The sequence below is a fragment of the Balaenoptera physalus genome (genome assembly GCF_965194825.1).
Source record: "Balaenoptera physalus genome assembly, chromosome: 5".
Lineage (NCBI taxonomy): Eukaryota > Metazoa > Chordata > Mammalia > Artiodactyla > Balaenopteridae > Balaenoptera > Balaenoptera physalus.
In genome coordinates this window covers 131,055,193-131,077,639 of record NC_138884.1, presented here as the reverse complement: position 1 = coordinate 131,077,639, position 22,447 = coordinate 131,055,193, and the positions used below count along the sequence as shown (strand labels likewise).

Below are 22,447 nucleotides of genomic sequence, written 5' to 3'. Positions count from 1 at the left end.
TGTGAAATGAATGCAACCTATGAAGCATTACAATTTAGGCTATATTTCACACAAATAATTTTCAGTTTTTATTGCTATTCTGAAATATCAAAATGCAGCATTTAATATTTTTATGCAAAATTGGTATATATGTGCTGTGTCAATTTACGTTTAAAACTCATTCTGCTTTGGTGGTGAGAAGTTGAATGTTTCACAGTTGTATTGAAAAAGCAAGAGCAAGAGGGAGGAAGGAAGGAACAGCTTAAGGAAACATTTTTTGTGATCTTTATATAAGACCTATTGTGCATAGCACACCTATTTATTTATAACATCTTTATAATCAGGGGGGATATTTAATCCTTACAACAGCTCTGCAAGGTAGATAGTGTTATCTCTGGTTTTCACATCTGTAAACTGAAATCTGAGCTTAAGAATGTGTTGTCACATAGGTAGGTAGTGGCAAGGCCTTCATTAGAACCTCCTCGCCCCCAAATGCAAGCTTTTTGCACTGTGCCGAGTCTTCTGTAGAGTCAGTTGGTATCATCAGTCCATATTGATCCTTAAGATCTACCTAATGAATTTATTTTACGCCCAAAGACTTGCTCAGAAATGGTAACAATAATATCTAATATCTTAATATTTACTATGTGGCAAACACATGATCTTTTATCTTCATCACAACTTAGAAGATGGGTGGTGCAGAACCACCATCTCTTATCACCAATTCCACAGTCCAGAGAGCTTTGAAATCAAACACTTTGTTCATAAATCATTTGGCAATAAATCTGACTTGATCTGAATTAATGACAAAACCTCACTTAAACTGATACGAGGTTATTTATAGTTTTTTTATTCCACTTAGTATGAATATTCATATATTTTGTTGCAGATATGTTATGTTTTGTTACCAGATGCTGCCACTCACTTTCCACGGGTATTATGCCATATATATGGTATATTATGGCATATTCCTTTTATTATCTTCCTAAAATATGAAAAATTCTGAAACACATCTTGCATCAAGAGTTTTGGATAAAAGATTGATAGCTTAAATTATTCCCACTATATATATGCAAAAAGTGAAAGGTGAAATAATTTGCCCAGATCTTTGAAACTAGAAATATTTGCCTTCAAGTCAAATCCTAAGAATGGTCAACATATAGATGGAATATTTTAATTCAGATAAAGCTGTTATGAACAGAATATGTCTACACTATGTCAAAATGGTCAGCCTGGTGGAAAAAAAAAAACCCACTTGTTGTAATTTTATATATACCAATAGCAGTTCAAAACTGGCCAGCAGTTGATTGTCTGAATTAATAGCTTATAACCAATTGTTAAGAGGGTTATTAGCCAAATGATTTATATTTTGAAACTTGCCTTAAAATCCCCCCCAAATATTTTTTAATGCATCAATCCTTTCGGATTTCTGTATGTTAAATAATGGAATTACAGGTGCTTAGAAATAGATTCTCAAGCAGTCGCTTACTTTCATTAAATAATGTGTCATTAATAGAATTAATCAATGACAGAAACTTAACATTTTTTCTTTATAGGCATGATCACCGATCTTTTCATAGATAAGTTCAAATTCAAAGGCACCAATGTAAAAACCAAAGTGCCTCTTTTACTGGAGATTCTGGACAGTTATGACCAAAATGCATTGATTGCTTTCTTTGATGCTGCATGAAATATAAATAAGGTAAAGTTCCAAAGAGGTTGTATGTTTAAATGAAAAATGTTAAAACAGAATTGCAAGCTAACTGTATATACTTTTATTTCAAGTGCGTTTTTTAATATTATCTAAAAATATATGAGGTATGACTTTTTTTTAGTAATGCTTCTATTTTTTTGACAAATGGAACTTTTTAAAAATAAAGAGAATTTTTATTTTTAAAACAAGTGGAATGATTATAAGAGATTTTAATGAATTTTTTTTCAAGTGGATGTTTTATAGTAATCATATAAAATAATTATAATTATAATGTTTATAATAATCGAGAACTATTATTTGGAAAATAAAAATATATTCAAATATTTAATAAGTTAACACACATATGTATAAACTGCTTTACAGTTTTCAAAATGTATTTACATATGTTACCTCATTTGATCTTTTTTCTTTTAATTAATTTATTTTTGGCTGCTTTGGGTCTTCGTTGCTGTGTGCGGGCTTTCTCTAGTTGCGGTGAGTGGGGGCTACTCTTCGTTGTGGTGTGCAGGCTTCTCGTTGCAGTGGCTTCTCTTGTTGTGGAGCATGGGCTCTAGGTGTGCAGGCTTCAGTAGTTGTGGCTCACGGGCTCTAGAGCACAGGCTCAGTAGTTGTGGTACACGGGCTTAGTTGCTCCGCGGCATGTGGGATCTTCCTGGACCAGGGATCGAACCTGTGTCTCCGGCATTGGCAGGCGGATTCTTAACCACTGCGCCACCAGGGAAGTCCCTCCTCATTTGACCTTGACAACATATATTGATTATTTTGTCAAATCATGTAAGAAAACTGATTCTCAGTGAGGTTAGGTGTTTAAGAGGACATGCTATTATTTTGTAAAGGTGGAACCCAAGTTCTGGTGCCTGGATTGCGTTCTGGTTACTATGTATGTTGTCAACCAGGGGAAATAACATAAATTTTGTTTTAGGAATTGAGATTGATTTACAACTGATTTTGCTGTTACTTGATGATGTTTTGTGACCCATGCTCAGTTTGTAAAATACTTGAGTTGGCCAGGGAAATCAGCAGAACTTGCACAGACTGGGGGGGATCTTAACTTGATGTGCTGTAACCAGTAGGGCTACACAAGTGTACTACATGTGAATAGTGTCGAAATAGTGACAGCTTCTTAGATTTTCCTGCATTAATATCCACTGATTTCTTTTTTATCATAAATGGAGGGAAATATGACTTTAAGGCTATGGAAGTCATTAATCTTAATTCATATTTTATTCATATTCAGGTGAATATTGTACTTAACGGTTGTTTAAAATAGCATAAGGATTATAGTAGAAAATAAATTATTCTGTGTGTTTTCAAGAAGGGCACACTTATGAATTTGTTGGAAAACAACAGTGCTCCTTAATTATATATCATTATATTTATTAGTTATGTGCAAGCCTTGTTGTATGTTAAATGTGAAAATTTGTTAAAGGCACATATTGCTAAGAGAGTTTTACTTTTTTTTTTTTTTTTATAACTACAATAATGGGTATAGCAGGATGCCTCTTCATCAATCTGCTGCGAGTTTATTATTATTTATTTATTTTTTTAGAAATTCACGTTCTTTTATTTATTTATTTATTTATTTATGACTGTGTTGAGTATTTGTTTCTGTGCGAGGGCTTTCTCCAGTTGCGGCAAGTGGGGACCACTCTTCATCGCGGTGCGCGGGCCTCTCACCATTGCGGCCTCTCTTGTTGCGGAGCACAGGCTCCAGACGCGCAGGCTCAGTAGTTGTGGCTCACGGGCCCAGTTGCTCCGCGGCATGTGGGATCTTCCCAGACCAGGGCTCGAACCCGTGTGCCCTGTATTGGCAGGCAGACTCTCAACCACTGCGCCACCAGGGAAGCCCGAGAGTTTTACTTTTATAAGGTCATATTGTTTTTACTATGTTTAAACAACCTTCATTTCTAAATGGAACACAGAATTATATCTAGGTCACTCGAATTTTACTCCGTGCTTTTTGTTGGCTGCCACACCTTGGGGAAAAAAAGAGATAAAAATTAATGACTGTCTAGCTGAATTTCTTGTAGTACATTACTGTTTGTTAACATATATCAACAGTAGTTCAAGGTGGCACTTTAAATTAATTGCATCTTCATTAGGAAAAATAAAAAGCATAAGACTGTGAAGAAACACCTAAATGGTAAGATGACATTATAGTCTTCCAATATTATATCAGTTACATAAGCAGCGTGTTAAATGATTTATGCACGTTATTTAATACTAACGACAACTGTATAACGCGTAGATATTATTCCCAATTAACAGATAGGAAAATTGAGAATTGGAGACACTGAATAACTTGAACAGGACCACCAGGCCAGTATGTGGCCGGATCAGATTTTAGACCTTGAGAAACTAGTCATTCAAGCTAACTGGAGGTCCTAGGGCAGAAGGCCGGGGCGGCCCGCTACTAATTGTTAAAGTTTAATTCAGTTTATCCTAGAGACAGCCCTTGCCCCGAGACAGGGACCGCCTAGCGGCCCTGTTTAAAGTCACAGTAGACTTAGGCCCCGCCTCTCCGCCGGGCGCGCGTACTTCCTCCTGCCGCCGTTCGACATCTCTTCGCCCCGCTCCGCCCCTGCTCGGTTGCCTTCGCAGCCGCCTTCACTCGCTTGCGACCGCGTCGCCCCGAGTGACGTCACGGGCCTCGGCTCTTTTCATTGGTCCATTTCAATAGTCGCGGGATACTTGAACTGCATGAACAGCCGCCGCTCCGGCGGGCTGCTCGCTTCGTTTCGGGGGCGTCCTTGGCCCTCCACGCCCGGCAGTGCCTGCCTCCGCCTTTCGCAACCTCCTCGGTCCTACACGATCCCGAGCGGGCCAGCGGGCGGGCAGGCTGGCCCGAGCTGCGGCGGGCGGGTACGGCTGGAGTGTACCTAGGCTGGTCGGCGGGACGCAGTGCACGCTGCTTGGCGCCGCAGGCTGATCCCGCCTCGCCCCCGGGAGCAGTGATGTTGGGCAGCTCCGCGCCCGGGCCTGCGGCCCGCGAGGCAGGCTCGGCGCTGCTAACATTGCAGCAGACGGCGCTCCAGGAGGACCAGGAGAACCAGGAGAACATCAACCCCGAGAAGGCGGCGCCCACCCAGCAGCCCCGGACCCGCGCTGGGCTGGCGGTACTGAAGGCCGGGAACTCGCGGGGACCAGCGCCGCAGCAGAGGCCTAAGACGCGACGGGTAAAGCAGTGAGCCGTATCTGCAGGAGGGTGGACCGAGCGGGAGTTTTGCATGGGTTTAGCCGTAGCCGGCAGAGGAGAGTGGCGAGAAAGCATCCCCTGGCCTTTTCGCGGAAGGCCAGGACCTGGAGTCCCTTGATCCCTGGTTTTCTGGAGTGTAGGATGCCACATTACTCCCATTAGTTTCTCCCATTACTCTCCCTGCCAGCACAATGCGTTTGTGCTGCCTGTCCGCTCTCCTCCACTGGGAGTATTTTTCTATAGATAACGAAGTCAAACCAAGCCCTACAACATGAGTATGGTCTTTGCCCGCCTCCACGCCTTTCTCTGCTTTTAAGCCCCAGCCGCTGCTCGGACTTCCTTCATCCTCCCCATATGGTTAAGAGATTACCTCTGCTTTAGGAAAGGGTATAAAAAATACTTTGCTTTTGGTCAATTCCGCCATCTTACCGAATTTGCTCTGTTGCTCCACCCTGGGGCGAAAGAGGTAAACCACTTTTTTGCCATCTCTCCTAAATTTGGCATTTTTCGGCCTGCCACTCCGCCCATCTCGTGGCCTTGATGAGTTTTGCCTAATTCCACTTAGTGTGACTCTAAAACTCTTGCAGGAATGCCTGTGACAAATTGGAACATCCCTTCTTTCTCCGACTACTCAAATTTCCTTGTCTGGATTTTTCCCCCTAAAGTTTAATTTTCCTGATAGAGCTATTGGGAGTAAATGCAGTGTAAGGGGATGAAAGCAGAACAAAATTCCACTTAATAAGCTCAAAGCCAGTTATTTATTTTTTAGGTTGCACCTCTTAAGGATCTTCCTGTAAATGATGAGCATGTCACCGTTCCTGCCTGGAAAGCAAACAGCCAGCAGCCTGCGTTTACCATTCACGTGGATTCAGCAGAGGAAGAGACTCAGAAGAGGCCAGCTGAATCTAAAAAACCAGAAGGTGAAGATGTCTTGGCTTTTAACTCAGCTGTTACTTTACCAGGACCAAGAAAACCACTGGTACCTCTTGATTACCCAATGGATGGTAGTTTTGGTAAGTTTTAAAGAAAATTTGTTATCAAATCAATGTAATCATAATTACTGAATAGACTGGGTTAATGAAATTTTGCTTTTCAGAACATTATCTTACCTGATCCTTAACTACGAGTTAGGTTTAATGTAACAAGTTTAGAAAGGGTGTGACTTATCTCAGGCCTCACAGCTAATGCAAGACCTAGTGACCTACAAAAGGATCCTAATCCCGTGCTCCTTCTGGTACACGGCTAATTACATCAATTTCATTAGATCTCAGACTTATTTTAATCTGACCCTGGAAGTGTTTGCTTGATTGGGAGAATATATTTCAGTTGTATTCTTAAGACTCACTTTGTACATACCATTCTCAAATAGAGTGCTATTTGAGAATGCAGCTTTAAATATTGAGATAGCCAACATCTCTTCCATCTTTAAAACTGTTTCTGTAAAATCAGTCTAAGTGATTGTCTGTTACCAGAGAGGGACATTGTCCTCCTGTGAGTCAGAGTAGCTGCTATAGACAACTCTGACTACAGTTTGTGCTGCTTCTTTACCATCAGGCTATCGAGTCACTGGACAGCTCACTAAATTCAATCTCAGCTTTAGTTCTATGGATGAGAGGTGTAGCAGGGAAGTCCTATGGAAATAAAATAATTGGTGTATTTTTATTTAAAATCTGCAATAAATTTTAACCTCAAACCTTGAAGTAAAAAGAATAATGGATGATATTTTTTGCCTTCAAAGATAATTTAAATTTACCAAAAAAGAATCACCCGTTGATTTTAGTGTTAATGTGTTTGAACTGCCCATAACAAATCTGAGTTTCTCTTTATCACACTTGTTAGCCCTACTTCTAGTTATTGCCTGGATTGTGCTTTGAATAGGTTAGACTTAGGGGTCTGCAAACTCTTATGACAAATCCTAGATATCTCAAAACTTGGATTTTAACTTTGTCCTAGCAAAACCAGTGTACTCCTGTCATGGGAGATGAATGATACTTCAACATAATACCTGCTCCTCAAGCTCATTTTCCTGTTAATGGTTTGTCAGTACTTTTTCTTGTTAATTAAAATCATTCCAAAAGTAAGTGGACATAGGTACTAAAATCAGAGTTAAATCTTCTATGTACTTTGTCATAACAAGCTCTTTTTAGTTGGATGAAATAAACACATTGGTAGTTTGGGACTCCTTACAAGGGCAATCACTTTTAGCTCTTAAATTAAGTCGAAAATGAAAAGTGAACTTCACTGTACTTTTGAATTCTCCCAGAGTCACCACATACTATGGATATGTCAATTGTATTGGAAGATGAAAAGCCAGTGAGTGTTAATGAAGTACCAGACTACCATGAGGACATTCACACATACCTTAGGGAAATGGAGGTAAAGGCTCTCTGAATCTACTTTTTATACTATTTGTTCACTGTGGTGAAAGGAAATTAAGAGGATAATGTTTTTAAGTTTTTTAACTGCCAGTGAATTACTCTAATGCTATACTTAAGTTTCTAGCATATAGGCAGCATCTGTTAATGGTAAAATAATCTAACTGCAGTTTTAACACTATACTAAGTAACCTTCTCAACAGGTTAAATGTAAGCCTAAAGTGGGTTACATGAAGAAACAGCCAGACATTACTAACAGTATGAGGGCTATCCTCGTGGACTGGTTAGTTGAAGTAGGAGAAGAATATAAACTACAGAATGAGACCCTGCATTTGGCTGTGAACTACATTGATAGGTTTCTTTCATCAATGTCTGTGTTGAGAGGAAAACTTCAGCTTGTGGGCACTGCTGCTATGCTGTTAGCCTCGTAAGTACAACTTGGTTTGTTGGGTTAAAAGTGATTAGTAGTATTTCTGTGTAGGGAAGAAATTGTGATCTTTTAAAGTGTGACATTTTAACATACTATACAAGGCAGGGAGTCAGCAACTACTTTAGGGATGGTGGAGTGGATGAAACTTTTTAAATTTAGGACATTAATTTTCCTAGATCTGGATTTCAGGGCACCTTGAATGAACCTACAGACTGGTGACATTTTAATACACCAGGACTAGGTTACAGAGTGGTTCCTTCCACTTTAAAGTACTTTCTGGTATATAAGCAAAATCTTTTCTCCATTAAGACATGAAAACTAAAATGTAAATTATTTATTTTTCTAAGGAAATTTCCTACATTTTCAGTTACTTGGTGAACTCTGGCATTGTTCCCATCTTGGGAAGTCAGTCTCTCACTTATTTCCTTTGAAGTGGGAGAAATATTTGGGGCTTTTAATTAGCATTTACATAGTCTTGGCTAGAAATGGTCAAGTATCAGTGGAAACAGGCAACTGGTTTTGGATTCGTTCCATTTATTCTGCTTAAGGGATTTCAAGTCAGGATAAACAAGCTTGCTTTTCTTATAAAAGGACTGATTACTTAAAACTCCTTTCATTGTAGAAAGTTTGAAGAAATATACCCCCCAGAAGTAGCAGAATTTGTATACATTACAGATGACACTTATACCAAGAAACAAGTTCTGAGAATGGAGCACCTAGTTTTGAAAGTCCTTGCTTTTGACTTAGCTGCACCAACAATAAATCAGTTTCTTACCCAGTACTTTCTGCACCAGCAGTCTGCAAACTGCAAAGTTGAAAGTTTAGCAATGGTAAGTTCTTTTCATTTTGTTGAATGAAGAGTCTAAGGTCACAATTAGGGGCAAGCTCTAGTTTCATTATACAGCCTTGGTCAAGGGATTTAGTATTCTGGGGACAGGTTAGTGCTGCAGTATGAAAGAAAGCCTATCATTGGCAAAAGAAAACATAAATGGAGAAAGCATTAGGAATAGTGGTATGAGGATGAAGTCTTGGGAAATGGTAGCCAGCAGAGTTGTTTTTAAAGCTATTAAAGGAGGAAAAATACAGGATGAGAATGAAGCAAAACACGGTAGTGGATATATTTAAAGATGTGGCGATGGTTGCTACAGAGCCAGTCTTAAAGACAGCAAAATATTCGGTCAGAAGGTAAGGATTTGAGGTTTGAATTCCAGAGCTCTTATGATCATAAAGCATATTTACTTTTTCATTCCAGTTTTTGGGAGAGTTAAGTTTGATAGATGCTGACCCATATCTAAAGTATTTGCCATCAGTTATCGCCGCAGCGGCCTTCCATTTAGCACTCTACACTGTCACGGGACAAAGCTGGGTATGTATGACGACGTCCTCACACATCCACCTTGTGCTGTAAATGCTTGTGCCAGATAGGTTAAATAACTGTCCTATACAACTGACAGTTGTCTAGATGTACTGAACTGGAAGAGCTATTCAATCACCTACACTGTTTAAAGCATTTTGTCTTACCTGTTTAATAGCATGTGTTGTTAGGTAGAAAGCTTGCTTACTATTAATACTTGGATTTGAAAGGTGTGCTTAAAGAATTCAGGCCATAAAACTTGCTGCTGGCAAGGAAAATAATAAAAATTGATTGAAGTTAGCAAACAGAGCTTGAGAAAACTGGAAGATGTTAGTTGGAGGTGTTAGGACTGAAGTTTAACAAAACTCAAGCTTAATGCCAACTACTAACTTGTATTCAGTGTCTGTTACTAAAAACAAAACTCAGTGGTTCCGTCCTCCCTCCTGCAGCCTGAATCATTAGTACAAAAGACTGGATATACGCTGGAAACTCTAAAGCCTTGTCTCATGGACCTTCACCAGACCTACCTCAGAGCTCCGCGGCATGCACAACAGTCAATAAGAGAAAAGTACAAAAACTCAAAGTAAGAATTAACAGCAGTAGATACCAAAGAAGCTTGCTTTTCCAGGCTATTGTACGGTTCAGAGATCCTTGACATTTTAACTTTATTTAAGGGATTCACAAATCAGGCACAGCCTCCTTAAGCAACTGTTCTCTTAGCAGCCATGTGTTTTGAGCTTCTGTCCTGTATTTGAGGGAGAAGAGGGGAGAGGAACGGGGGGCATGCATGCAAGTGTTGGGGACCAGACTATGGTTTTATAACCATTAATTCAAGTAGACAGAAATAGCATTTGTGAGTTCCTAGTATATGTTTCATTCCATAATCTGTTTCACCCAGTGAATGTTTACTAAAAATGGATTTTTTTTTTCCCTGCTTACAGGTATCATGGTGTTTCTCTCCTCAACCCACCAGAGACACTAAATGTGTAACAGTGAAAGACTGCCTTTGTTTTCTAGGATGTAAATCACTCAAAGTATATGGTGTACAGATTTTATCTTAGGTTTTAATTTTACAATCATTTCTGAATACAGAAGTTATGGTCAAGTACAAATTATGGTATCTATTACTTTTTAAATGGTTTTAATTTGTATATCTTTTGTACATGTAACTATCTTAGATATTTGGCTAATTTTAAGTGGTTTTTGTTAAAGTATTAATGATGCCAGCTGTCAGGATAATAAGAAATAAATTGATTTGGAAAATTTGGTTTGTAAGTCAAATTTAATTTGAGGTAAAAATTTGACTTCAGGATTTCACTCAAAAATTAATTTGGTTTATTAAAGCATGGGGACTGGGAAGGCTTCTCCTTCCAACACACAGGTGATGACATTCACCTCCGTAAGGAACTGGGCCAACTGTCTGACTTGGGCATAATCTAAGAAGACTCTTTCAGGTCTTTGTACACACTATGAAAATGCTTTTTCATTCATCAACTTTTACTACATTTGACCTACCAAAGTGACAGTTATTTAAAACCTGTTTTAAAGAGTTCTCCAGACGTTTATTTTAAAGCATAATGTAAAAAACTGTATAAAGAACTAGATTCTATAATGGGTTTGTGAATAATACCCAAGGTTGTTAGCACTGAATAAATACCTTTTTAATAGTTATATACAAATATACAACTATGTGAACTTTAATTAGCAGCTCTCTTCTTTTTTCTCTTTTTCACTGGCTTTTTACTTGGTGCTTTTACTTGTGTTGCACTGATGGTCTGTGTTCTGTGAACAAAGTAAATTAACAAGTTTTAACAGTATTAGTACTAGGAGCTTACTTTTGCCAACTATGACAGAAGAATACTGTAACCTTGAAAGGCATCCAAGCAGTTTTACAGACCTAATTCTATAAATCTCAGGTTGAAGAAACCCAGAGAGCAAGCTTCTAAAAAGTCTTGAGTATATGTATACATTTGAAATAAACCAGAAATTTGTTACCTTATTTTCTTCGGATTCTTATCTGGTTCTAAAATGATCATTTCTTCTTCTTCACTGTCTGAGAGCACTATAGGGGCATCTTTTAAGAAAATGTTAAGAAAGGAATATAAGTTTCAGATAGAGAGCCCAAACAGCATTTTGGGTGGAGGCTTATAAAGGAGGTACTATTTGGTTCTTCCCTTCCCTGAGGTTATTCCTTGGAGCTCTGGAAAACCTTATGTGTGCTTCTTTAATAGAATTAAAGTGAGGGGGATAATTCTACATACAGGTGTGTGTGTGTGTGTGTGTGTGTGTGTGTGTGTATATATATATACACACACACACATAGAGCATCTTATAGAACCAATTTGGAAACAAGTCAATATGCCAACTGAATTCCTTGTGCTACTCTTTGAATTTGTTAATTTTGAAGATCTAAATTTTAAATTTCTCCCTACTATAAACAACACTAAAAGGAAACATACCTAGAAGCAGAATTACTAGGTCAAAAGGCATATACCTTCCGAAAGACATTTTTGCCAGATCCCTCCAGAAACGTTTCAATTTACACTCCAAGAATAGTATATTAACCCATTTTCCTATACACCCTTGCCAATGTGTTCCTGGCCGTTTGTATTTGAGAATGCATATACAACTAGGAACAGAAACAAAAAATAGGCAAAAGAACAGAAACGTCTGTTTCTATTCTTTTGCCCATTTTCCCCATGAGACTTATTACATTAATTCTTTATATTTAAATAGAGTTTTCAATTACTTTCTCCCTATTAGAAAAATTTCACAAACATATAAAGGCATATGGAGTTTAAAAAAAAAAAAGTAACATCTATCAATAAATAGTCCCTGTGTTTAAGCAGCTTATGTTGGTGTAAATATATAGTAAATACATGGAACGAGGTCTGGAAGAATAATACTAAATAGAAGTAACCACTGGGGAAGCTGAATAAGGGTCCCAATTAATGGGGATTTTTTTTTTTTTTTTTTGCCTTACAAAAAACCCCAGCATGTTCTCAGTAATATTTACAGGCAATATTCTCCTTCCTTGAAGGCAGGCAGGTATATGCATTACACACTGAAACAGTATCACCTTCACTATTTTCTCAGCCAGATTTAGTAGCTGCATTCTTTAGTTCTCCACCAACCTACTTCCTAGATCCTTCCTTGTTTGATTTATTAAAATTTAGAATTCAATTCTTCACACAAGCCACACTTCACTGCTCAGTAGCTACGTGTGGCTAGTGGCTACTATGCTGGACAGTGTAGAGACAACATTTCTAACACTGCAGAAAGTTCTGTGGATGGCACTACTCTAATATATGTTATGATATTGCCTTTTTATGTTTGAGTCTAGAAACTATACAAAGAAAAAACAGCACACAGGAATGAGATTTTAGGAAACTCATCCCCTTAAAACTGGCCCGGATAAGATACAAAAAAAGAAAAAAAAAAAAAACTTTAAAATAAAAAATGCCACTCCCTTCACATACCAAAGAATACCACTATTCCTCAAAGATAAGCATATTCTTGCAGTTAGCCTCAACAGTTTAGTTGAAATTTAAATTACAAAATATTTAGCCCCTCTAAAAAAGTAACTGCTAATATAAAAATAAGATTCCTAAAATAGGGATAGATATATATATATATTACACATAGCCATAAAGTATCACATACCTTGGCTTCCAATATTAGAGACTTCTCCCGTGTCCATTTTTATACTATCAAGAATGATAGCTTCATCACTGCCACCTTCATCTTCGTCTTCCTTCTCAGAGTCTTCAAGATCACCCCAGGAGTTTTCTATTCCCTCTCCAATTTGGGCGGTTCCAGGAGTCCACAGCACAGGTTTCGAAACACTTAGCAAGTTAAGAAAACTGAATAACAAAAATACTGCTATTTGATGCAGTGCAGAAAATGATTAGAATGAAAGTTTTCTTCCTTTAAGATTGATTGAAGTGTGCCTCAAATTATTAGGAAAAAATTTACTAATAGCTATACTATGGATGGCTGAACAGTGAAGAAGAAATAGTGTATAACTCAGGTTAAGATTTTATGGACACAATGAGTGAGAAATATCAAGAGACACACTCGCTCTGAACATTTTAGTTGCAGTAATAAATCTGGTGAATGAACTTCAGGAACAATGTGGGGACTTCCCTGGTGGCGCAGTGGTTAAGAATCCGCCTGCCAATGCAGGGGGACATGGGTTTGAGCCCTGGTCCGGGAAGATCCCGCATGCTGCAGAGCAACTAAGCCCGTGCACCACAACTACTGAGCCTGCGCTCTAGAGCCCGCAAGCCACAGCTACTGAAGCCCGAGCGCCTAGAGCCCGTGCTCCGTAGCAAGAGAAGCCACCGCAATAAGAAGCCTGTGCACCACAACGGAGAGTAGCCCCTGCTCGCCACAACTAGAGAAAGCCCGCATGCAGCAACGAAGACCCAACACAGCCAAAAATAAATACATAAGTAAATAAATTTATTAAAAAATAAAAGAACAATGTGTAATGTATAGTGTCTGACCATGCCAGTGAGATTAGAGAACAGTTTTCCAAAGGAAAATGAAATGCTGTAAATTGGTTCTTAAAAGAAGAGAATTTTCTGGTTTTGGTAGGATAGCTGAAGAGAAGGTAGATGTTACACCATCAATTTAATATGACTCATCACTATCTTGTCTTATATCTTAAGTGTTTTTTTCTAACAAAGTACAGTGTTTCAGAAAACAAATTTCCGTATGCACACGCTTCACATAGCCCTAAAAATGCCCAAAGTGTTATGAATCTTCTTGTTTTTACCAAAAACACCCAGTAAAGATACACTTCTGAAGGAGGTTCAGCTTCACAGATGATTTCTTCTGCTTTCTCCTCTACATCGGAGGTATCAACAGGGGCCTTTTCCATTCTAAATGCTGTGATCTTTTGATTTGCTATAGATTCTGCAAAGCCAAACTTTCCACCTTCTTTCCTGTGTGGGTTTTTTTGGGGAGTTGTGGGGGAAGGGGGAATGAGAGATGGGAGAGAAGACAGGAAGGGAAAAAAAGTTAACTATTTTATCCTTTTGATAGATGAGAAATATTGGATGAGAAACTATTTGACTAACTTAACCCCACCAATTTATTATGCCTATCAAGTGAGATAATAAAAAGTTACTATAATTAACCATTTATTAAACTGTGTGCCAAGCATGTGCTATGTACTTAAAGCATATTATTCTCCAATCCTCAAACCAGCCCCACCAGGTAGGCATTAACCTCCCATATTACAGAAGACACTGAAGTGCTGAGACATAGCTGTTGCTTAATGTCACACAGTAAGAAGAGATGGAAACCAACCCCAGTTTGTATTCTTTCTGTTAACAGGAGCTACTGGATTCTTTTTTTCCTAAGAAAATGTTAACTTTTTAAACGAAAAATATTACGTGGCTTTTTAATACAGATTATGTGTAAACTGGAATACAATAAATAGTTCAATCAACTTTCAAAAAACATTTAGTATATTCAACTGAGATGAACAGATAAGGAAAGACTGAGTGTAAAAACTATAGTTATGCTTGTGTGAGAAAAATCCCCAACAGAAAAATCTATAACAAGACCATTCAGTTCTAAATAAATCAAACTTACCTAACTTTCTGGTCGTTCTCCAAAGCTTTCTGTATTAGCTCTGTAATTTCTGCTACCTTCACACCAGCTATTTTACTACATCTCAAAACCTATTTATAAAAGTGAACTCTGTTATTTAAAGACAACAAATCAAATAGCTTTCTCTAACAAAACTAAAAACATGAGATTAGTTTTTCTACCTTTGCAATTTAAGCCTTACTTTTTTTTTCAAATATGAAAATAATACACTGTAAGCACAAATTAAGGCAAGATATGAGAGCTATTTTTAAATGTTAAGGGAACTGACCCAAAAACTTTTCTATGACAATGTAGAAGATACCACTGAAGAGGCCACAGACACACTAATTTCCTTTCTGTGAGTGATCCATAGCTCTGTTCAAGACAGGGCTGCACGGTGTCCCCCGGAAAGCTTTTATAAAGCAAAGATTCCCAGGCCTCAGGGACCTAATGGATCAGAATCGCTGGAAATAGGGATCTGGCAGTGGTCATGATGCTGGTAATAATGACAATGATGATAAAAGAAACTAACATTTACTGCACACTTAATTTATGCTATACAGTACAATACATCCATATCTATCCTTATATTCTCCTAACAAGAAGGTGTTGACATTAAGATTATTTACTATTTTACAGATAAAGAGATTGAAGCACAAAAATATGAAACCATCTGCCAAAGGTCAGTTAGTATAAGGAAGAGCTGGAGTTCCAATTAAGTAGTCTCTGTGCTCCTAACCAGCTGCACCATGTGGTACATGGCAATCTATTTTCTAAAAGTCCCCATGTGAATCTTATATGTAGCTGGATTTGAGAACTTCTGCTCACTGTACCCAAATTCCAAAAGTAAAACTATCTTTTTACATAATTTCTACTTTCTGACACTTTAAAGAAAAATAGGGATATATGGACTTCCCTGGTGGTGCGGTGGTTAAGAATCCGCCTGCCAATGCAGGGGACACAGGTTGGATCCCAGTTCCGGGAAGATACCACATGCCGCGGAGCAACTAAGCCCGTGTGCCACAACTACTGAGCCTGCGCTCTAGAGCCCGGTGCCACAACTACTGAAGCCCGTGCACCTAGAGCCCGTGCTCCGAAACAAGAGAAGCCACCGCAATGAGAAGCCCGCGCACCGCAATGAAGAGTAGCCCCTGCTCACCGCAACTAGAGAAAAGCCCACTCGCAGCACCGAAGACCCAACGCGGGGAAGGGGAAGGGGAAGGAAGGGGAAGGGGAAGGGGAGGGGGAAAGGATATAAATCTCTTTCCTCACTGGAAGGAAAAGAGTATTCCTCCATCTAGAGGGGTAGACTCTGGAGGGCCATCCACGGGAGAAGCCAGGGAGGAAGGAGGGTACCTTGTAGCCACAAGTCAACAGACAGTACTGACACCAGATTCTAACAGATCCGAGAATCGATCATTGAAGATATCTGTTGGATTTTAGTTAAAAAACACGAAAAAGCTTCTAAAAAGAAGAGACCTATCTTTAATGGAACATTAATCAAATCAAAGCACTGACTTGATCTTTTAGCAGCATTATCCCACCACTGGATTGGATGGTACAAATCTCTCGATGCTTATTCATGGCAATCACCAGCAAGCCATCCATTACACGTTCTTCTCGTTCATTGGGATCCACCAATAAATATGTTCTGAAATGAATGTTAAATGGACCTGAACAAATCTGATGCTGAGTGCTTGTCAATTTTAAGCTAATGGATATTTTTAAGAGATAGCATTATAATAAGGTCAACACAGTGTACGTCTGAGCCTATGAATTTGAGTCACTTTAATGTGAAAAGAGACAACAGAATTATTATAACATTAATTTGGTTAATTTTAAAGTTTCCCTAATATCCTGTACTTTGAAATTCTTCCAGGTTCTGCTAATGGCTCATTACAAAAAAATACTGCCTATTTCCACAGTGTCCAATGTTAGCCTCTAATCACGTGTGGTTACTGAGCCGTTGAAATGTGGCTAGTCCAAACTAAGATGTACTGTTAGTATAAAATACTGGATTTCAAAGACTTAGTAGAAATAAAAGAATGTGAAATATCTCAAGAATAATTTTTAAGATATTGATTACATATTAAAATATTTTAGATATATCAAGTAAAATAAAATATCAAAACTAATTTTACCTGTTTCTTTTTACCCTTTTAATGTGGCTACTAAAATTACATATATGGCTCATGTCATAATTCTACAGGACAGTGCTGGTCTATTTCCCTCTAATAAAATTCTATACTACAGTGACTGAAAGATGAAAGCTTTTCTCTAGTTCTTAGTCATAAAATTGCTAAACTATTTATACCTCTCTTTGTTTCTAAAGAGATTTAAGGCTCAAGCTTTCATTTAAAGGCACCTTACATGGACCTAAGATTCCAGGTTTTCTGTTGTAGGAGGAATTAGCAGTGAGTTGTGAAGAAACTGCTGGAGAGCTGAAGGAAAACAAGATTTTTTTTTCTCATTTGTGAACCATTCCGCCTTGTAACCTGCTCCTATCCTACAACTATTCCATATAATATGCTCCTCAAATATATTCCAAAGTCCTCTTCCATTAATCCACAGTCATTCTCAGCCTACTTTCCAAAATTAGAGCCTAACATCTGTACACCTCTAGGAAAGATAAGCTACCATGCTGTGGTAAACTCATAAACGTATAAGTATGCCATGAAAAGGAAAACGTGAAGTCTCTTCATTAAAGGAGAATTTGTCACTTCTACTGAGAAAGCTCTCAGTTCTGAGCATTTGTCAAGTAATGCTCTTAACAGAGAAAGAAAAGAACTATAAGGCGCTCTAATATTAAACAAGGGGTTTGTTCGTTTGCCTACGGCACATTTGAATGGAACAAAAAAGTTCCTAGCTGCATTTATAATTTCAGCCCATGACCAGGGTGAGACTTACCCTTGCTGGAAGAAGGCAAAGCTGACACAAATGGGCATGTGGTGGATGCTCAATGGCACAGGATCGCGCTCCTCAAGTGTATACTGTTTGAAAATGAAAGTTTCAGTAATTACAGTCACTAACTTATAAACAGACAAAAAATCACCTTGTACATCAAATATTAAAATAAAATATGAAATCCCTTTAATCTTCAGTGAGTACCTAAATAAATTCTTTTGCAACTACCTGTTTGACTTCGCCATTCATCTTCCTTAAAACTTGATGTATTTGTCAAAAAGCTCTGTTGAGGTATAATTTACATAACATAAAATCCACTAATTGTTAGTAAATAATTCACTTTTTAGTAAATATATAGTGAAGTAACTATCACCACAATTCAGTTTTTAAAACATTCTCTTTACTCCCCCAAATTCCCTTAAGTGTGTTTGCAGTTGATTATCACTCCCACTCTCAGCCCAAAGCAACCACTGATCTATCAATACTTTATCTCTATAAATCTGCCTTTTCTGGGCATTCCATGTAAGTGGAATCAAACAATTTTCAGTCTTTTGCATCTGCCTCCTTTCAACTCAGCATGTTCCATCCACCTTGAAGTATACATCACACCGGTAGTCTGGTCCTTTTTACTGCTGAATAGTATTCCACTGTGTGGATATACCACACTTTGTTTTTCCATTCACTAATTGATGAACATTTGGCTAATTTTCAGTTTTTGGCTGTAATGAATAATGCTGCTATGAACATTCACATAAAAGTCTTTGAGTGAATGTATACTTTCATTCTCCTTGAGTACATTCTTAGATATAGAATTGCTAGGCTGTATAAGTTTACACTTAACTTTTTAAGAAACTGCCAAACTCTTCCAACATGGCTGTAACACTTTACCACCAGCAATATCTCTACAGTATTTTTTAATCAATGTCTTTTTTGTCTACTCATCACTCTATACTTTCTTTTTTACTTCCATATACCACCTCCCCTCTCTAAAGGACCACGTCTCTATTGTTAATAAAACTTTGTCTACACCTCTAAGTCTTTCAAGAGTCTGCTCCAGTCTACTTCCTAAAAACAGCATCATGAATGACATCTTAGAGAATTTGGGCATCTGATGTTTCCTTTTATAACTTCAGGAATCAAATTATCACTACAGTGCACTTTCATTATTCTAGCATGTAATTTATATAAATTGAAATTGGCATACTCTGCACAAAAGAAAGGACAATGTAAATAGTATAGGTCCATAGCTTTCAAAATGTGGTCCTTATACCAGCAACATCAGTATCACCTGGGAACTCTGTCAGAAGTACAAACTCATACATCCTATCCCCATTCTACTCTGAGGATGGAGACTAGCAATATGTTTTAACAGTCTTTCCAGGTGTTTCTGATGGGTTTTTGCCACACAGTAAGAACAAGCATCTCACTGTGAAAACACTGAGAATTATGATTTTTCACACATGCCCCCTAAGCATAAACCAACCACTTTATCTAATGCTCAATCCAAAGAAGTCATCGAGTTCTATTCTAAAAAAACCAGGATAGGGTATGCTTTCATTGACAAAACTTTAATACAGGAGATTTAAGAGATTTCAAAGGTAACTGTGACCATATTTTTTGCCTTAGGAACAAATTTTAGAACATACTTAATTGCCATTTGCAACAAGACTTCATTAGAAACAAGCTGTCTGCACAGCAAGGATATTCATTCATTCATAAGAAGGAGCCTGGCTCACATCATGGGAGCTTACCAGTGTTACTTCATCTCCCTGGACAGAGACATCAGGCCTTCGGAAGTGACATAAGGCTACAATTGCAGCAATGCTGGCAGCATCAATAATGTTTCCATCGTGATTTAACAAATGTAGGTCCACACGTATTTGCCAAACCTGAATGTGAATTCAAAACAAAAATAAATCCTAAAGAGTCACAATCAGAGATAATTTATAAGGAAAGGGAACACTGTGTGCAAGTTTTTCTCTTGCTGTTAAAACATGCAGTTATTCCTTCTATTGTATCAATAAAAATACATTTAGAAAAATGTCAAGCCAGACCAACACCTGAAATACCAGTAGTTTACCTTTCTATGAGTCATTTGAAAATAGTAAAATATATACTGTAAATACACAGAACCACTCTACATTTAGTACTAAGATTCCCCTAACTCCAAGTCTAATGATATTTTTATTGTGTCTCCTAACTTAAAAACCTCAAACTCTTAGGTTTTACTTGACAATATTTATGATAACCTTACAAGTAATGCAAATAGTATTATATTCAAATATGGAATGTGGAAAGGCCAAGTGACTTCTCTGGAGTCAAAAAGATGGTTAAAATACCCTAATCAAGAATAAAGTTCTTGGGCTTCCCTGGTGGCGCAGTGGTTGAGAATCTGCCTGCTAATGCAGGGGACACGGGTTCGAGCCCTGGTCTGGGAAGATCCCACGTGCCGCGGAGCAACTAGGCCCGTGAGCCACAACTACTGAGCCTGCGCATCTGGAGCCTGTGCTCCGCAACAAGAGAGGCAGCGACAGTGAGAGGCCCGCGCACCGCGATGAAGAGTGGCCCCCACTCGCCGCAACTAGAGAAAGCCCTCACACAGAAACGAAGACCCAACACAGCCAAATAAATAAATAAATAAAATAAATTTATAAAAAAAAAAAAAAAAGAATAAAGTTCTAATATCATCAAGTAGCACAATATATTGAGAGTAATATTTCCCATGTCAGACTACCAATGACTCACTACGCAGCCCTGTGTAAGTCAATGAACCTATCCAAATGAAGGATTTAATCAGTTCTTCAGCTCTTCATCCATAAAAAAGGAAAACATTACCTGCTTCTATCAACTCACTTAAATAACGTAAGAAAATAAATGAAAACATGTGAAAAACCACAAGTTTTTTGAATAAGAAATGTGTATGCAAATCCAAGTTGCTATTTTCACCAATTTTTTTGTCCCTCCAAAGAGAGATGACACAAAGTTCTATGGGTAGCACTCAGGAATATGTGAAGTGACGTGAACTAGAATAAAACTGAATTAATTGAAGCTCTGAGAATGAAAGTATAGATACAGGGATCCATGAATCAACAATACTCATCCCAAGATTAAGAATTTTGGGCATATTCCCCACCTTTTCACCAGCAACAACACAGAGAGATTCAGTGTCTATACACTTCGAATTTCTGAGACATCTTTCCAAGAGGCGATTCAACTTCACCAAGAGATCTGACTGCCTATGAAAACAGGAATGGGCTAATGTCATGAAATATAACACCAGGCAGTAAAACAATAGCTCACCCCTGTTAGGCTCTCCTCTGGCTAAAGCAGCTTAAGAAAAAGATTTAAATACCTGCCAGGTTCAAAAGCTGGGGCAGCCATCTGAGAGAGTTCAAGGTTAAAAAAAAGAATACCTTCTGTTGCCCTATTGAGTTTTGGAGAAACAAGTTCACAGGAAACCTGTCCAAGAACTCTGCAAAGATAAAGTACAAATCTGTTAATTAAATGTATTTCCTTTCCGATTAAAAAAAAAAAGGAAATCTAAAAATTAAGTTTCAGTCTTACAGTACGCTGAGTAATACGTTGGGTAATAACATGTTCAGTATGATATAACATTAAAGGTTGAAGTTACCTACAAAGCACAGTAGTAGAATACATACAGAAATAAAACACATATTGGCATAACCAAAGAGATGACAGGGAAAAAAAATCTCTTATTACAATATTTACTATGCCACAGATTTTTAAGAGTCAATGACCATTTCTTTTCTTTTCTAAAACAAATATTTAGTGATACAAGATGGCATGCAAACTTGAGACGTCCTAAGAGTTTTCTTATGGCATGGTTCACCAACATTATCTGACCAATATCCTCACAACTTCCAAATGAATATTAAAAATCTAATTCTCATGTCACTCAGGTAAAGGAGGAAAGTAGGCCCTACTTAATGACAACAAATGCAAGGAACAAATTCAGTGCAATCACTGCTGGCTGTATATATGATTCACAGAGATCAGAAAGAACTATGTGATACTCATGTGACAGAAAATATATTCATGATTAAAAATGTAAAGTGTGACTATAAACCCAAAGTCTTGCATTGAAGAAAACATATTTATTTCGGGCAGCTAAACAAAGTACTGTCCAGACTTATCTGCTCTGTAAACTGAGTCAATCAAGTTCTTTTAAATTTCTCCCTATTGAGCTTATACTTAATTTGAATACTTTGTTACCTTGTTTTTCCAAGTTCCACAATGCAGCACCCATAATCTGTTCCAAATGAGATCTTGATGTTCCTATAATCATAGGTTTGTCTGCCATCCAGCCGCTGTAAGCACAACATTCCTTTATTCCTAATACAAATATTGATTACTCTGTGCTAGGCAGTCCTTGGGCTAAGCACTTGGAGATAAGTGTGATCCTGACCACTCCACGTAGGAGAGTGGAAACTAGGTGCCCGAGCACTGACAGTCGCTGGGGTGACCTGAGCCTTGAAAAGACCCCACCGGAGCCAAATAAATATTGGGGCCTTGGGGGAACCCACCGGCCGCTCCCCCAGGGGCTCCCGGGGCCTGCGAGAGCTAGGTCTGTGCGCCCAGGCCGGAAGGCTGCGGGCCGCCGCGGTACCCGAGCGCTCACGCAGCGCCAAATGCCCGGTTTACCTTTTTCTCTTCGATGGCGCGGAGTAGAAAGCGGCGCTCGCAGTTTGAGAGTGGCGTCTCCTTCATACTGTCGGGTCAGGGGACGCACAGGTACTGGAACGCGTCGGGAGAAGACACCCTGCACCTCTTCACGCGCACCCTGTTCGTACCTCGGCGCAGGAGATTGACGTCATCAAAGCGCGGCAGCTGAAGCTGGGAAAGCAAAGGCTGGCGGACCGCCGCTAGTGCGCAG

The 22,447-nt window shown here is 38.5% G+C and overlaps 3 protein-coding genes across 9 annotated transcripts in view; 2 read left to right on the top strand and 1 right to left on the bottom strand.

Moving 5' to 3' along the window:
- The window catches only part of BBS7 (Bardet-Biedl syndrome 7), a 44,008-nt gene extending 40,863 nt beyond the window's left edge, over positions 1-3,145 (top strand). The window contains exons 19-20 of one of the 2 annotated variants that reach the window (XM_082462827.1): positions 1,536-1,681; positions 2,163-3,145. In XM_082462827.1, coding sequence (XP_082318953.1) covers positions 1,536-1,669 — 134 coding nt within the window. In that variant the 3' untranslated portion in view covers positions 1,670-1,681; positions 2,163-3,145. Of the gene's footprint in view, positions 1-1,535 lie in introns of both variants that reach the window. The other variant, XM_082462826.1, reaches the window with a different exon arrangement.
- Positions 3,146-3,251: 106 nt separating this feature from the next.
- EXOSC9 (exosome component 9) lies at positions 3,252-22,383 on the bottom strand. 6 transcript variants are annotated; one of them, XM_082462907.1, is made up of 13 exons: positions 22,216-22,383; positions 21,787-21,881; positions 20,906-21,025; positions 20,687-20,789; positions 19,305-19,442; positions 17,557-17,639; positions 16,168-16,300; positions 14,653-14,741; positions 13,851-13,997; positions 12,712-12,893; positions 11,044-11,122; positions 10,706-10,830; positions 3,252-3,669 (listed from the first exon to the last, which is right to left on the bottom strand). In XM_082462907.1, exons 1-12 carry the CDS (start codon positions 22,279-22,281, stop codon positions 10,746-10,748), a joined length of 1,320 nt encoding a protein of 439 aa, XP_082319033.1. In that variant the 5' UTR covers positions 22,282-22,383; the 3' UTR covers positions 3,252-3,669; positions 10,706-10,745. The 6 variants fall into 6 exon arrangements, with proteins under 6 accessions (XP_082319033.1, XP_082319031.1, XP_082319034.1 ...); XM_082462905.1 differs by lacking the exon at positions 3,252-3,669 and adding an exon at positions 5,629-5,794; XM_082462906.1 differs by lacking the exon at positions 3,252-3,669 and adding an exon at positions 9,661-9,793.
- Positions 3,687-10,315, top strand: CCNA2 (cyclin A2). The gene is made up of 8 exons (XM_082462912.1): positions 3,687-4,869; positions 5,659-5,902; positions 7,153-7,265; positions 7,468-7,691; positions 8,317-8,524; positions 8,947-9,060; positions 9,498-9,631; positions 9,990-10,315. Exons 1-8 carry the CDS (start codon positions 4,648-4,650, stop codon positions 10,036-10,038), a joined length of 1,308 nt encoding a protein of 435 aa, XP_082319038.1. The 5' UTR covers positions 3,687-4,647; the 3' UTR covers positions 10,039-10,315.
- Positions 22,384-22,447: the final 64 nt, after the last annotated feature.